This window comes from Mandrillus leucophaeus, unplaced genomic scaffold (assembly GCF_000951045.1).
Source record: "Mandrillus leucophaeus isolate KB7577 unplaced genomic scaffold, Mleu.le_1.0 Scaffold282, whole genome shotgun sequence".
Classification (NCBI taxonomy): Eukaryota; Metazoa; Chordata; class Mammalia; order Primates; family Cercopithecidae; genus Mandrillus; species Mandrillus leucophaeus.
The window spans coordinates 2,962,282-2,979,180 of NW_012102943.1; the positions used below are offsets into that span (position 1 = coordinate 2,962,282).

The 16,899-nt window shown below is 47.0% G+C and overlaps 1 protein-coding gene across 1 annotated transcript in view; it reads right to left on the reverse strand.

Moving 5' to 3' along the window:
* The window catches only part of ABLIM3 (actin binding LIM protein family, member 3), a 119,359-nt gene that overhangs the window by 15,790 nt on the left and 86,670 nt on the right, over positions 1 to 16,899 (reverse strand). The window contains exons 9-15 of the mRNA XM_011985391.1: positions 13,317 to 13,375; positions 10,730 to 10,801; positions 6,394 to 6,549; positions 4,743 to 4,772; positions 4,127 to 4,256; positions 3,241 to 3,339; positions 1,490 to 1,537 (exon numbers count right to left, since the gene is read on the reverse strand). Of these exons, the coding sequence (XP_011840781.1) occupies positions 1,490 to 1,537; positions 3,241 to 3,339; positions 4,127 to 4,256; positions 4,743 to 4,772; positions 6,394 to 6,549; positions 10,730 to 10,801; positions 13,317 to 13,375 (594 nt within the window). The remainder of the gene's footprint in view (positions 1 to 1,489; positions 1,538 to 3,240; positions 3,340 to 4,126; positions 4,257 to 4,742; positions 4,773 to 6,393; positions 6,550 to 10,729; positions 10,802 to 13,316; positions 13,376 to 16,899) is intronic.

Below are 16,899 nucleotides of genomic sequence, written 5' to 3' on the forward strand. Positions count from 1 at the left end.
TGTGCTCTGTGGAGCCAGAGTGGCAGAGGGTGGTGGATCAGCTTCAGCTAGCCCCAGGTTATGCAGCCCCCACAACTACGTTTGCTTCCAAAGCTTTCAGATTCTCTCTTTGACTTGGGTCCTGGGCAGCCACTCCCGGCTGATTGTATTTAGCTTTTTCCTCTGCCCTCTTTTCCAAGCAACCCACCTCCACCCCAGACTCCTCTTGAGTCTGCTTTAGTGCCATGCCTCAGAGCCCGCCTGGAAAATCCCACGAAGTCCTGAGAAGCTTGCGACCTGGGGGCCTTTTCTAGGCAAAAAGCCAAACCACCTTTGTCAGGTTGGTTTCTTTCTGTGGGTACTCAGGGGACATGGCACGTCCTTCACAGGCTGGTACAGATGTGCACATGCTCACAGACTCACCTCGGATGCCCTGCTTAGCCCCCTCTGGAACCAAGGATGTCTGTCTAAACTGTAGAATGTTAGGCACCCAGAGCCACTGTTTAAACTTGTACTGTCCACTCCACCGGCTAATTAGTTCAGAACCTGGTGCAGGACTGCTTCATTCATCTCTAAGCTCCACCGATTCTGGGCCTTGCTTTGTTATCCAGCTAGATCCTTAAGCAAGTGCAGGTGCATAGGGTGGCAGCTGCTCCTCTGCAGCTTCAATGGAAGGGATGTGCTCATTCAATCGAGGCTTAGTAAGTACTTTTTGCAAAAATGAACAGGTGGTGTCAGTGATTAATGACTTGGTGGTTCTCATACTAAGTGCAGGGAGGAATCATGGACAAAGCCAGTTATAGTGCAGATTCCTAGTTCACACCCTCAATATTTATAATTAAGGGAGTCTGGGACAAGGAACGGGCCAGGCAATCTGCCTTTTAAGTGTCTGTCAGATGCAGATGGTCCATAGATCCTTCTTTAAGAAACACTAAATCAAGGAATGAATGAAAGAAGGAAGTGACCCTCTGCTTCTTACGCATCTACGTCTCCTCTGCAAGTCTCCATCCACTCTCAGGAGACTGGGACTGAGAACAACTTAGAGCGGGGGTTCCCAAGCTGGGCTGAGCATCAGAATCGCTTGGAGACACTGTGACAAATACAAAATTCCAATTCAGTAAGCCTGGGGTGGGGCCCAGGAATCTGTATGCATCCCATGTTATTCTAATGAACACTTTGAGTATGAATGCCTTAGAGTGTGTCTCTCCCAGGGGTATGTGCATTTTACAAAGGTTTTACCAATTATGGAACTTAGGATGCCAGACAGCAGGTAAGGAGGAGATTGCAAAGGTGGTGGGAAAGAACTGAGGGGACATGAGGACTTTGTTCTTTTGAAATGACACCAAACTCCTCCCTAATGTCACCCTGGGTGACAGGGCAGTCAACAAGAAGGACCAAGATGCAGCCTTGGGTTTTGTGGCTCCTGGTGGCCTGTGCAGGGCCATCTGCATAGATGGTTAACCTCCCCCTTCTCCTTGTGTGGCCAAGTCCTATCTGCCTCTGACCATACCATGCCGTTTGTAGATCGGGGGTTTCCGGTAGATGTTACTGTCTCCAGCTGCCAGACAGACCAGGAAGGGACAGTGGGGAGGGGAGAGAGAGAGAGACAGGAGAAAAGGAGACAGTACTTGGTCAGTTGATCTCAGAAGGGGCAACAACTTTTTCCAAGGGGCCACCATCTTTTTCCCCTGGTGACTTCCTCTTCCAAAGTTGAGCTTCCAACCTCATCCCCACAGGTTCCAAGTAAGGTGCGGGAAGAGGAATGGATGGATCCAAGTGGTGCTGAGGAGGGGACCCGGGGCTTGAAGGGTGAGCATGCAGGCACAGGGGTATGTGTGCTCAGCAGAGCCCCATGCAAGAAGGTGTCCACTGCCTCCACTAGTGGCCACACCTCATTCCATGTGAAAATCCCCAGGATGCCGCAGCCGAATTTCAGCTTACCTCCCTCCCCCTCCCTGGAAGACAGACAGGATGGGACCCCTCTAGGGCAGCCGAGGAAGGTGTAGATGAAACAGCAGCATGAGCTCTTGAGGGGAATGTGAGTGGGGAGTGAAAAACTGAGCTTGGTGTCAGGAGACTGAGGTCCAGGCCTGGCTCTGCTGTGACTCAGAGGGAGACCTTGTCCAAACCACACCCACTCGGCCATGTAGCCCCTGTCTTCCTCTCATGACCTGCGGTCACATGACATGATAGTGCTGTTCCCTCTGTCTTTCCTGGGCTTCTTCACAGGCTGGCTCCTCATCTTTTTTTGTTTTTTGTTTTTTTTTTGTTTTTTGAGACAGAGTCTTGCTCTGTCACCCAGGCTGGAGTGCAGTGCCACGATCTTGGCTCACTGCAACCTCCACCTCCCAGGGTCAAGCAATTCTCCTGCCTCAGCCTCCTGAGTAGCTGGGATTACAGGTACGTGCCACCACGCCCAGGTAATTTTTGTATTTTTAGTAGAGATGGCGTTTCACCATGTTGGACAGGTTGGTCTCGAACTCTTGACCTCATGACCCACACGCCTAGGCCTCCCAAAGTGCTGGGATTACAGGCGTGAGCCACCAGGCCGGGCCCCTTCTCATCTTTCAGCTTTAATATTACCTCCTCCAAGAAGCTCTTCCTGACTGCCCCATCTAGCCTGGCCTCTCTCAGCCCCATCATATCTCAGGATCGCCTGTTTTATTTATGTTTATGGCACCTATCGCTACCTGAAATTATCCTCTATATATTTGTTTACTCATTTTTTATCTCTCTTCCTACATTAGTACATAAAATACCAAATACCATGAAGGCAGGATCTGGGCTGGGTGGAGCACAGTTGCGACCTCTAGGCCCAGAACAGTGCTTGGCTGTACAGAAGGAATAACAGCGGCTTGGGAAGCCAAGTAACTGGCCCACAGTCATGAGCTTATAAGCAGCTGCATCGGATTCCATCCCAAGAGCTTTGAAGCCAAAGCATGTGGCCTTCACCACTGTGTGCTCCTGCTGCGGCCCTCACAGCCCTCAGGCATTCGCGGTATCTCACTCGAGCTCCCTGCTTCTTTTCTTCCCTGGACTGCTTCTTTGACGTCCTAATGGAGGTTGGTTTTGTCAAGTGGATAATCTGAAGCCCGTGGGTGTGTTGGGGTTGGAGGACAGGGTTGGTGCAGGTGCTTGGTTAGGGGGATCCCTCAGGAACCAGCTTCTCGGTGCCTGTGTGGCATCGAGGGGGAGACTCAGGCACCTGTGACCCCACGGAGCATGCATCCATCCCAGGAATTCCGGGCTGGCAGTGCCTACCTGGGATGTGAAAGTGCCTGGGAGCCTGGTAAGAGGTTGGAGTGGAGGACCTCACATCTAACTGGCTATGGTATGGAGAGCTCCGGCCACTCTCGGGCCCTGGAGCACGCAGGCAGTGGTCCCCAGAGAAAACAGAGGCACAGAGAAAACAGGCATTAACGCGGTGGCAGTTAAGGAAGCGGTGAGGTGATGACAGCAGAGATGGGGGATGGGCTGGGGCGTCCCAGCGTGCTCAGGCTCCAGGGCGGAAGCAGCATGTGCTCTCATGCACCACGGTGGCAGAAACAAGCTTAACCTTGCTTCCTGACTTGATCCCAAAGCCAGATTTTGTGAGGTGTAAAGACCAACTCTACTGAGCTCCAGGAAGGCATCTTAGTTTGTCCCTCTTATCTCCCCAACCATCCCCGAACCTCCCGCTTTTGGACGCTCCCTTAATTGCTCCTTTCCTCCATCCAAGTGCCGGCTTCACCCCCAACCTCAGGGTGACTGTGGATGGCCTGACTGGGCTGGCTGGGGTGGCCCTCAGGTGAAGGCCAGTTCATAGTCATATTTCTGGTCTCTTGGTTCTGCCCTCTGGATGGGGCAGGCCATGAGGATGGTGAAGTCTTCTTCCAGCCAGGGCCACAGGGCCACCTGCCAGCCCCCTCTCCTGGAAGCTCACCACCCACCTTCCTGCTGCTTCTCAGTGCCACACACTCCTCCATGCCCCTGCCATCTCAGGGGCTCAGAGAGGCCCAGCTGGTCACCTGGGTGGCCATAGGCCTCCAGAGGGCCACACTGTGATGGAGATGGTGGGGGAGCCTTGTGCCCTCTGCAGCAGGGACTCCAAGTCACTACATTGTCTCCCTGGCTCTTCCTCTCCCTTCAGGACCTCCCTCTTCCTTACCAGAGCGGTAGTAGTGGTGAGGTGAGCGGGAGAAGGTGGGGGACATGCCCTGCCGGCTGTAGGTGGGGGAGTCTATGTACCCCGGGCTGGAGGCCCGTCTCTGCCGGAGGTCCAGGTTCTCGTAGATGTCCTGGGGGAGGAAATGGGGCTGTGAGCACGGCTGGCCGTTAAGTGGGCCTGTGGCCCAAGGGTCTAGCAGGCAGGTGGGCATGACATGGAATCTAGGATTCTAGGGGTTGAGGCGTGAATACAGAGACCACCCCCCCACCACCGCCAAGTTACACACACAGCCTGAGGAAGGTGGCAAAGAATTTCCAGGGCTTTCCCCCAACACTTGCAGGCCCTTGAATGGAATCCATGGGGTCAATCCCTGGAATACTGACCAGCGATCCCAGAAGCCTGAGGGAGGCCATCTCTGGGCAAGAAGGGCAGATTTCCATCCTGTATGCCACTGCCACTTCCTCCAGGACATGCACCCGACTCTCTCCAGAGCTTCCCTGCTTGCAGGGAGCACCTTGGGCAAGGGCTTAGACACATTCGGGGGGCTGGGGATGGGTGAAGTCCACATAAAGGGGCACAATTATATATCAACTTAATTCTCTACCAGCTGAATTACCTGGGAGTAGGGAGATAATGTTCCCAGCGACTTAGAAGTGAAGAGTTTGAAGGCAGTTGTGGAACGAGCAGAAGGAATGACAGGAGGACAAGAGGAAGGACAGAGCATGATTAGACGGGTCGGCAGAGAGGGCCTGCAGCAGTCCCCCAGTACCCCTTTCCAGATAACAGCCTCACTGGGAATTCCAGAGGGTCAGACTACTGATAGGAGGCAGGACACCTTGAGATTATGCCCGCCTTTTAGGAAGCGAAAATCCAAAGCCCAGAGAGAGAATGCGAAGGCTCAGGGCCGCACAGGGCAGCAGTGGCAGGGACTTGACTTGGACCCAGGCTTCTGTACCGCATGCTCAGGGCTATTGTCATCATCCTTCCCTGTCTCTCTATTGGTTCATGACCCCTCTGCGGTTCATGAAGACAATGCCCAGGGCAGGGCACCCAAATATATGGTTAAGCAGGGGCCAGGCTGCTGCCACCAACAAGGGAGTTGAGCTGGTGGCTGGTGCAGCAGCTGGAGATGGGATGTCTCGACTGAAGAGGGCAGTGGTTCCTCAGCTCCAGCAGCTGGAATGCCTGCCCAGCATTTACACAGCATCTTAATTTTCCAAGAAAGTCAGAAATGCCAATTCTTATGGGAAATCTCCCAGCGTTTACATGTTGACAACCAGTTTGCATTTTCAAAAGACACTTTATGAATGAAACAAAACAAATCTGAGGACTGACTGCAACCTATGGACCCTAGTTTGCCATGTCTAACTGAAGGACAAGCAGCTTCTACTAAACACTTGATCTTTCTCTCCTGGTCCGTTTCAGGGGCCAGAAACCGGAGAATCTCAGCATTGGACTCTTCAACCAAATGGAACTCAAATTCCTTAGAGAGGAGGGGGACTTGCCTGAGGTCACAAGGCTAGTTATGGTGGAGATGGGACAAGAACCTGGGTCCCTGCCCATCAGGACAGGCTTCTGCTGCCCCAAATTAACTCAGGGGGTCTGGGATAAGGTTAGAAATCTTTTAGGATATAGACTGACAGGACCTCCAGGGTAATTCTGCCCCCTACCGCGCTGCCATCTCCAGAGAACACTTTCTTTTGTTTAGCAACCATTTAATGATTTCAAAAGCCATCTGTTACTGCATCTTTATAAAAGTGTCTCTTCCTTTGAAGAGACACTGGGGCTAAAGGCCTGGTGCGAAAACCAGAGAACATGTCTAATCAGGGATTATAAACCCAAATGGCCATTGAGCCTGGCAGGAGATGAGCGCCTTGGGCTGAGTACCTGAAAAATTCCTACAGTATAAGAAATACAACAGCTTGAGTAATAATTGGTCACAGGCTCTCAGCTTTAATACTGGGATTAACAGGGAGTGGGAGGACTGGGGAGAATGGAAAGCTCATGTCCTGACTATAGGGGGTGCTGCCACCCATCTCCAGATGGCGGAAATGTAGGTTTAATGTTGTCAGCTCTGATATTTTCAAGAAAAGCCAGAAAGCCAAATGAAATCTCTTCATTTAAAAAATGTTGGCCATAAATCCCAGGGTAGAAGAGTCTGGGTCCAGCATTGTGGAGGCCAAACTGTCTGTGATGGAGAGGGCTGGGGACCCCGGCGGAACCTCCTTTCCTACAATAGCCCCAGAGAGAAGGGCAAGACGCGATACCTCTCCATAGCCACATCTCTCCAGCATCTCGTCGGACGTGTATCTGGAATGAGGCTCATAGGAAATGAGGTCGGGGCGTTGTACCTCGTAGATAGACTTAACCTTGGGGAGAGCCGCCAGGTCTTTGTAATTAAGGATCTCATTATCCACTTTAGCCTAGGGAAGAGGGAAATGGACAGGAAAGGAAGAGAAAGATAAGAGGGAAAAGGGAATGGAGAGAGGAAACAAAAACAAGATACAGAAGGAACGAACTTCTCCAGTTTCCACTAAAAACAGAAGATTAGGATCAAATTGAAGATCAAGTAGAATGTTAGACTAAGAGCAGTCTTAGAGGCCATCCATTCCAACAGGGCTAACATTTATTGAGCACATATTGTTTGTAAGGCCCTGTGCTTTACAAGAATTATCTCCTCTAGATGTTGTAATGCCTCTGTGAAGTAAATGTCAATATCATTTCTATTTTCCAGCTGAGGAAATGGAGGCTCAAAAGGTTATACAATTTGCACCACTAGGCTGATGGGTTTGAATTCAGCTTGAACTATACAGCCTGGGTGCTGACTGCCTTCCAATCCCACAGAGCGAGGACAACACAATTCACAGCATTCTTGAAGAAGAAGATGAAGACGGTAAAGACAAAAATAATCATGATAGTAAAACACTAGCTAACATTTGGTGAGTACTTATTATAAGCCAGGCTCTGTACCAAGTCCCTTATGTAGATTAACTCAGTTCACCCATACAATTCACAACTCTAGTAGTAGGCACTAACATTATCCTCATTTTGACTAAGGAACCAGAGGCACAGAAAAATCAATTAATTTGTCCAAGGCTATACAGCTAATAAGTTGCAAGAGCCCAAATTTCAACACAGAGAGCCTGCCCTCTTCAGCGGCCTCCCCTGTCTTCTTGGGATGGGGAGTTCATTGTCTTACACCGTCAGAAGGCTGCACTCAGAAAGCTGCTCCTTCCACTGAACTGAAATGAGCCTCTACCTTCTGCTTGACTTTGGCAGACTTCAGCCCTCTAGAGCTGCATGGATTGAAAGAAAGCTCCCCCTTGCATGTGACAGCCCACATCTCATGGCTCCTGAAGCCATGTCTTTTCCACGGCCATGCCCTCCAGCTGTTCCCTCTGTGACCTGGTGTTTGCTATGATCAACCAAGATCTGTCTTGCAAGGTCCTGAGGTGCTGCAAATTACGACAGAGGCTGCTAGATAGAGAATCCAGAGACTGTATTAGTCTGATAATGTTCTCCCAATGCCATAGGAGCCAGGTACAGTCTCAGGGCCAAGACTCTACAGGGAGCAGCATTCGTAAATACTTATAAGCTGTGCTATTTTGAAAACTTACCAAAGCCCTTCCACTATTCTATCCCTGCCACATCAGCACTGCTATCAGGGCACTGTTGCTTATTCTCATGCTGCTTATTCTCTGTTTCTCCTAGACCCAGTGTCCACTCTTCCTTGCCTGGATCTATGCTCTGAACACTGCCTAGGCTGTATCACAGGCTCTTTTGTTCTCCGGCTTTCGGTTGGGTTTAGCCAATGGGATGCAACAGCAGAGATTAGAGGGTGAATGGAGAGAGAGGCTGGTACACTTATTCCCCTGGCAACCTTCCTGGCTGGCCGTGGGCTGGGCCTGACTCTCTCTGAAGGCTGGACTTCCCCAGCTCTTGCCAGCTTTGGTAATGCTGTTCCCTTCCCACATCTCTTTAGCTCCAGTGTGGTAATAACATCATGTTGCTAGAGTCCCTGGATACCTCATTATCTCCTGTGAGTCCACTTAACCCTGCCCACACCTCCGTCATGAAACCCTCCTCAGTTGAACTCTTTGAGGTAGGCCACCTGATTTCTGCCAGAGCCTGCCTGGTACAGACACCCACATCTGCACCAGTTCTGGGGGTGTGTGGATAAAGAAAGCCTTTATCAGATGAGAGTCCACTTGCTGAAGTAATTGCTGCTTTTGTCCTGGATGTTAGATCTTGACCTTGAGAACTCTTGGCATCTTCCAAACTCATCTCGACCCGTAACTATTCATCTTGGCACTTTACCCCAAACCTCAAAAATACTAAATTTATATTTCTTCCTATAGCCACTTTGTTTACAGGGCTATAAATGAGCCTCAGGTCTGGAGACACACCAATTGATCAGAGGCATCCTACCATAATTAGCCAGAAAGGAAGGAAGGAAGGAAGAGAACACATGGGTCAAAGCCAAACCACCTGAAGATGATTCTAGAAGTCAGTGGAGATGGAGTAAAGTTGGAAAGTTTGAAAGAACCTGCTCATTTCAGGTTCGCTGATAATTCTATTTGAATATCAAATCTCAAATGTCTATGAAAACTAAATTAAAATCCATCTTTATGCTTGTTATTGCATCTATCCAAAGCAGATGGATTAATTTTTTTTTCCAAATTTGGAAGCCATGCTTTGATGGGCTGACTGAAAACATGGCTTCTATGACATGTTCAGTCATTCCCCAGAGCAGCTGAGCACGAGGCACCATAAACGGTGAGAGGAGGAGAGGCTGGAAGGGGAGACACATGCCTCTGCTAGGATGTGAGGGACAACTGATCTCAATGTGTAAGCCCCCAGCTGGAAGGCACAAGCACAGGTGTTCTTAGCTGCCATCATAAATTCCATTCTGTAATGAAGTTGCTTATCACAGGGGCAATTCTGAGAAACTTTCTCCAGGACTCCCAGGTGAACATCATCAGGGCTTAACTTATTTCACAAAGGTTTATGAGGCTCCTGAGTAGCACCGGGAGACCAGCTCGTGATGAACGGTATTACAGTGCAGCAGCTCCCTGAGTGCTCCTGTTCTAGTAACTCTCTTCTGGAAACATACTCACATTTGTCAATAACACTCTCACCGTGCGTGCCTGGAAACTAAGCCCGTTAATCCTGCTGTGGTCTGGCCCCATTCACAGTGCCAGGGAGACTATCACCTTTCTTGCTTTAGACAGGAATCTTCAATGAGTACAGCCTGTGATCAAAGCAGCTTGTCTTTTTTTGACAGCCACATGGTAGTATTGACCCATATTGAAATTTCAGTCAGTGATAACTCTTAAGCATTTTTCTTTTTTCTCCATTTGACCAGAGAAGAAAGGAAAGGTGCCCATAGTCCCGTCAATGGGCATCATCCAAGGATCAAAGAGGAGACTGGATGTGGATTTGAAGTAATGATCTAGCAGTAGTGGACAGCGCCAGGGCTTGGCTGGTTTGGTGACTGTATTTAGAGCTTCTTGTGAGGAGTAGGTTTCTTGTTACAGACCATTTTCCCCACATTTCTGGTCTTCTTGGCTCCTTTGGCTTGTGGAAGGCTGGAACAGTCCAGAGTCAATCAGACTGAGGTTTTCTGCTCATTTCAGTTCTCCCTGGCTCTGCGTTTCCCACCTCCTTTAGCTTATTTCTGTTTATCCCACTCCTTTGAGTTTAATGTTTCTTCCTCGGGATGCCTTCTCCCAACTAGTCCTAGATTGTCAGGTCCCTCTGTTTATCTGTAGCATCATCAGAGGACCCTGTGCTTTTCCTTCCTGGAATTTATAACTGCAATTGATGATTCATGGCACTGTGTGTTCAGTGTCATGAGGACAGGCATCAAGTCTGTGTAGTTCATCACCATTTCCCCAGAGCAGAGCACTGCACTTAGCAGAGTAAATGCTTGGCACATGTTTGTTGAATGAATGAATGCCATATACAAGGGGCCTCTGAGGTCACTGAACTCAACTTCTGTCTCTTCTTCTACATCCCTGGCAAATGATGAGTCTCTCTGTGTTTGAATGCCTGTGGAGATGGGAGGTCAGACACATGGAGGTGGGTCTGCTCCATCCCTAGACTTCCCACATGATTAGAAAGCTCTTCCTTATGTTTGCAAATTCTTTACAGCCATGTTTCCACATGTGTATGTGGCTTCCTTCTCCTTTCTGCCTCTATCTCCACATCAATACTCCACCTAATACCTATTCAGAATACCACTTTGATCCTCAGTTTTTTCTTGCTTGTCTCAGTTAAGTAGTGGGAAAGGAGGTGCCTTGCATTGGTTTTAGAACTCAGCAAGGGCTCTTGTTGTCATTGTACTTTCTTTCTCGTGCTCCATGGAACTCTGCATTATTCCTGAAACTGGGTTTACTAGACTGTGTGCTTCATGAGGGCAGGATCTATGTCCTCCCTGTACCCCACTGAATCCTCAAGACCTGGTACAGAGCCTAGCATGTGAAGAGCATGCATCAAATGTCAGTTGGATGAAAACCTGAGAGCTCCCTCGTCCTTAGTGACTCTTTAGACACCAGGTCAGGAATAAGGAAGGCCCTTTGGTGGAAGAAAAGTGATACATACGCAGATGACTCGGTTGGGTGACCCAATGCTGGATCCAGGGGGTGAGATGGAGGTTTCAGATGTCCGTCTATGCTGTGGAAGAGATGAAGACAGAAGAGGTGAGAAGCTGCAACCTGAGCTTGGTGGGGAGGGTGAGAAAGGGGGTTAAGAATGCAACATTAGCAATACCGTTAAAGTACTCTCTGGCTACTTCTGTACTTCCTTCTTATTCTTTGCCTTTTAAGTCAAGGTCTGAGTGTGAATGAGATCTAAAATGCAAGGACTTCAGGCTGTTGGGGGCAGAATATGGATTTATTTTCTATGTATTTGCAGCTAGCAGTCTAAATAGGAAATTACTCATAAAACTTTTCATTTTGAGTTATCCCAGTCAATAATGTATTTACTTTAAAAAAAATAAAATTGGTTAGTATTCATTCCTTGGGAGTTTGTTTATTCAAAGTGTAAAAGTGGGTTAAACTTCATGTCATTGCACAATATGCTGATTCTTTACAGTGTATTAATTGCAAATTGACATCAACTTAAGTGATAAACTTGGAAAAAAAAAAAAAACTGTCTCCGAAAAATGGCCATGAGGGATTAATAGCTTCCTTAGCAGAGCAGCATTATGTCAGTCCTAATGCATAAGAGGGTGCCTGCATGATGTAAAGGGATTAGGAATCAAGGACTCATGGGTGAAGTATGTGGTCTTAGGCATCTTGGATTCTTGATCTGTAAAATATAGAGGCTGAGCTTCAGGACCACTTGATTCTCTCCTAGTTTTCTCATCCTACAATTTAAAGCATTCTATGTGGGGCTATAAAGTTTCCTAAACAGTGGACTGTGAACTAGCGGTGGTTCTGGGAAGATGACGGTGGAACACTTGATAATACCGAATCATAGCGTTAGAGAGTAAAATCTAACATTTCAATCCCCTTGATTAGATCAAGGAGGCAGTCTCAGTTTGGTGCTAATACATTTCAACAACTCTCTCAACAATTGCCAATTTCCTATTTTATTTTTGAGACAGAGCCCTGCTCTGTCACCTAGGCTGGAGTGCAGTGGCACAATTTTGGCTCACTGTAATCTTTGCCTCTCGGTTTCAAGTGATTCACCTGCTTCAGCCTCCTGAGTAGCTGCATGGGCCACCACACCCAGCTAATTTTTGTATTTTTAGTAGAATTGGGGTTTCACCATGTTGGCCAGGCTGGTCTCGAACTGCTGACCTCAAGTGATTCGTCTGCCTTGGCCTCCCAAAGTGTTGGGATTACAGACGTGAGCCACCACACCCAACCCAATTTCCCTTTTTAAACAAAGAGAGTGCAGGCAACATTGTCTAGCTAGAATTTTAAAGATTTATTCTTAAGAATTATTTCATTATCATTGAATTTATTTTATGATTACCTTCTATTTATAGCAAGTATAACTGGTTTCCACATGGCAATATAGAGTTTTATTTTAAAATAAGTTAAGTTAATAAAAAGTAGTGACTTGATTTAGAGAAAAATATTAAGTATATAATGAAACAGGTGGTGCCCAGATATGGCAACAGGCATCAGGGTTGTAGAGGATGACTGAAGTTTGGGAAATGCCACCAAAGAGGAGGAAAATGAAGAAAGGGACAAGTAGGTCTTACACCTTAAATGGAAGAGGGTCTTGGAAGAAACAGGGAAAGAAATTCAGGGCTTAAAAAAATAATTATGCATCAATAGACTGGCTCTTTCAGAAAACTTTCATTAAGTGGATGAGATAGCAAGGAAGACATGTTTAGCTGCTCAGAAATTGTGCACTTGCTTTTCTAGTTGGAGAGACTCTAGTGGGTAACACAATAGAGTCCCAAGGGGTCAACTTGATATCTGGGGGCCAGGATGTGAAGGCCCCATTGCCTATCCCCCAACACACACCCCAGGTGTCTCCTCCACATCATCAAAGACCTAGAAAATGGATCCCTCCTGCAGCCTGGAAGACTCAACCCCTCTCTGCAGTGTCAGGAACCCAGATTCACAAGGCTTCCTGACATTTATCAGAGCACAGTAATTCAGAGGGATGCAGGACCTCAGCTGGCCCCGTGCATACCTGGGGATGTCGGCTGTGCTTCTGCCTGGCTTTGCTACTGCAGGCAAATCATCACCTCTTTAGACCTGGTTTTCTCACAGGCAAGGCAAAGATAAAATTTCTTGCCCAACTGCCTCACAGGGTTAAAGGAGTAAAATCAGACAGTGGCTGTGAAGATACTTTGTAAACTGTCAATTACTGTGACATTATTAACTATTATTATTAATGAGCGACCTTAGGCTGGGAAAAACCATGGTCCCAGCTAGGCCGCCATCTTGGCGAGCAATGGTAGAGTTACAGCCTCGCCCCAGAAACACAAAACTCACAGGAATACAGTGCTTTACAGTTTTCAGAGTGCTTTCATATCCGATATCTTAACCCCCTCAAAAACCCCATGGGGCAGGTGTTGCCGTTAGGAAAATCCAAGGACATAGGCACACATTTGGGAGTGTGCACACTATGGAATGCTGACCCTGTCCCAAAGCACAGCTCCCTTAACCTGTGGCAGAAAGTAGCAAAGTAGGAGTGCTGGTCTGGGATCTACTAGCTTGCTTACCTTTAACTTCTTCTCTGCCCGGGCTGCCTGTTTGCAGATGGGGTGCCAAACCTCAGAACCTAAGGGGTCAGGAAAGTAACGAAGAGTCAGACCTTTCAAACCCTCCAGCACTCTCCCCATGCCCCACCTTGATTTACTCTATGGTCAGCATATGTCCCTTACACGTCTGCCAGAAGGGCCTCCTTGGCTTTCCCAGCTTCCTCCTGGCACCTCTCAGACCTATGCGACAACTCACATCCTTTTTCTGTGTGTCCAAATCCTACCCATTCCTCAAGGTCTAGGGCTCACATGACATCCTCTTGCAAACTTTCTTACCTGCCAGTTGGGAGTGACTTCTCTCTCCTCTGTGATCCATAGTTCTTTGTCTCTCTTTCCACACATACAGCCTTACGGCACAGTAGCTTGTGGATTTTTCATTCCTCACTAAATCAAGAGCTTCTTCTGGGTAGGAACTGAGCTTTATTCATTGCTACATCTCCCACAGTCCCCAGCATGGGACTTTGCTCTTAGAAGAGACCCGTACATGTTTGTGGGGTGAAGAGATGAGTATATGATTGGCAGTGAGTGACGCATAGCAGGTGGTCAATAAATATTTCTCGAATGAATAAATGACAGTGTGGATAAAAAAGAGTGACAGAGCATGGTGAACTCCAGCTTTCTTTTCTCTTAAAGACTTATGACGGTCTGCCAGAGCTATCACATTTAAGGGGGAGGAGGTGTCATGGTGTATATTCTGCTTGAGAGCATTGCTTTGACCTGCTAATTCCTCAGAGGGTCCAGACTCTTCAAATTTAGTACACCGCTAACGCCCACATTTCATTGTGGGTGGGGGTCCAGTTGGCCAGCCCCAAACCCGAAAGGCCAATTTGGAAAGGCATGAACAACAGGTGGCTGCCCACATGTTGAAAAGCAGCCCCAAATATGACACATTCCCCAGAGAAGGGACAGGTGTCCTGGATTAGAAGGAAAAATAGGAACATATTATCCCTCTGGAGCCATCCCCCTTATAACCAGCCCTAAAAGGAAAGGAGCCAGCAATGGCTGGATTCCTGAGCACCCAGATGGCATTTGTTTGTCTGACTTTGTTTCTAGGATATACTTTATATTATGCTTTGTTGCCTGGAACCCCCAGGACTGGAATACTAGCTAAGGGATGAGATGGTGGTGAAAGGTCAATAATTCGGAGTGAAAAAGAGAAGAGAGGCCTGAAGTGAGGAGGCCTGTGTTTTTTGTCTCTGCTCAGCCCCTAACACATCCTCTCTCTGGGTCCCAGTTTCCTCATCTGAAGAACAATAAGGTGGGATTTGGATGGCCTTGAAGATTATTTTCATCTCCAAGATTCTAATTTTATGGGCAGTTTTGTCTTTTGCGGAACAGGAATCTTTGATTTTTGTCTGCCGACATTCTTGGGTGTTCCTAATTATTCGACTGAGTTTAATTCTTTCTAAAGTAAAATGCAGTGGTTCTCAGAGCCCAGTAGAGGGACTCTGAGTCTGTGGCTTGATCCAGCAATCACAGGGTGTGTCCACTACCAAGCCATGTGCCGGGATTCTTACTTTAGGGAGTTATTAGAGAGAGCATTTCCGGTTCCTCTTTGAGTTGCTTCTGAATCTATCAGGAATTGTTTATGACTGTGGCTGTGGCAGGAAACACATGTTACAGGTCCCTGTAGGAAATGAATGAGATGGACACAGAGGTCTGAGGAGGTCATGAACTTAAGTTAAAGAGGCATAGGAAAGATCAAGAGGGCAGAAGTCCTCATGCGGGGAAATAATGTGTCAAGTGAGGGGGTCAGACTAGAAGGTTTCTTTTGCTTTCTAACCCCATGACATTGGCATATCACTCTGAAATAAAACTGAGCCAAAAATGGTCATTAGCTTCAGTACTCTGCATACCGGAAAGCATATTTACATAAGAAACAAGGAGAGGAGGATCAAACAAGAAAAAAAATAGAAATGAAAAACATCAGAATTTGGGAGTTGGTAGTATATCTGTAAATAAAAGAGGCTAAAAAAAGTTAGTTGGTAGCTAGCAATAAACTTAAAGAATGCAAGAAAAGATGATTTGTTCATGAAGATCCCCGTGAAATTACGGTCTTCTGAGCTTATTCCCTTGGCCAATAGCTCAACAATGTGGCATTAACAGAAGGACAACGTTACGGTGAAGAAGACGGTTTTCCTCTTCCATGGACTTTATCCCCAGAGCCAAAAACAGTGCCTGGCCCATATGTGTTTAATAAAGAAATGCATGTGAATGACTCATTGGACCCTACCTTTGTATTTTTTTTCCCAAAAAGATACTAGATAAAATGCACCCACGGGAGAATGGTGGCCATCCTAGGAAGGGGACTCAAATGCAGTTCTAAGGCTGGGTCTTTACCCTGAAGAACAGACTTAACAGAATGGTGAAAACTAGTTTTGAAGATTTTAATGACTCTCTGTAGGAAGAGGAATTAATTTGTTTTGCAAGTCTTATAAAGTAGAACTAGGACTAAGGGCAGGGGGTTCAGGGAAGAAACATTTAACACCTAAGAACTGAATGGCCTTATTCAACTGACAGTGACCCCTTGTCCCTAAAAGTGTTTAAGTACACATTGGGTATATACATGCTCAGCAGGGATATTAGGAAGGAGACTTAGAGATTCTGTTTCCATCTTAACAGGTTTTACTGTACAGACAAGATAATTATTTGCCCCTATCCATTTATCCTGATAAGAATGTAAATTCTATGAGAAGAGGGATTCATGTCTATCTTACTTACAGATATATCTGCAGGGACTGCAGATTCTCAATAAATACTCATTGAATGAATAAATAAAAGAAATACAGCATTCTATCTTAGGCAGTTGGCTCCTCTAAGTTGGGCTCAGAGATTTGGACAAGTAGTACAATCTAGACTCTGATTAGACAGCTACAGCTCCAGACTGAGTCTGCAAGCATATTCACCATATTGGGGCGTGTCAAACTGTGACCTGCGGACCACATGTCTTGCAGCCTGGTAAAATTCAGATTCCTGGGCCACCCTGCCGAAGCCACTGACACCAACTTCCTGGAGGTGAGACCTGGGAATCTGTGATTTAACAAGCTCCCCAGGTGATTTTATGACTCATAATTTGAGAACCACAGGGCTAAATACCAGAAAACACTCTAAATTTATTTTCTTGGAATGTTATGTGATAAAGAAACCAATTTTACAAGACAGAGCTCTAGCTTTTTGTAAGAGTACATTTTCTGCTTGTTCAACTCCTGGTTCCGTGAGTCACATTCTCTTGTCCTCTGAGATTGTCACCCACAATTCCAGGCTCTGCAGTTAAAACCTACTATGAGGTTATGGAAGTGAAGGATTAGCTATTTCTGTATCAGCTGACTCAGAGACAGAGATGTGAATCTCCAAAACTATCTGTCAGCCAGGTATTAAGGCCATTTTTAATCCTTAGCAGAGTCAGCAGTCAGTCTTATCTCTTTGACTGGTTATAGCACACACCACACCTGTAACATTTGGGGCTGATTTAATGTTGGGGAAGCCACCCACCTCTCTGTTGTATCCTGATGTTAGATTTGCCAAGGCTTTTTTTTTTTTTTTT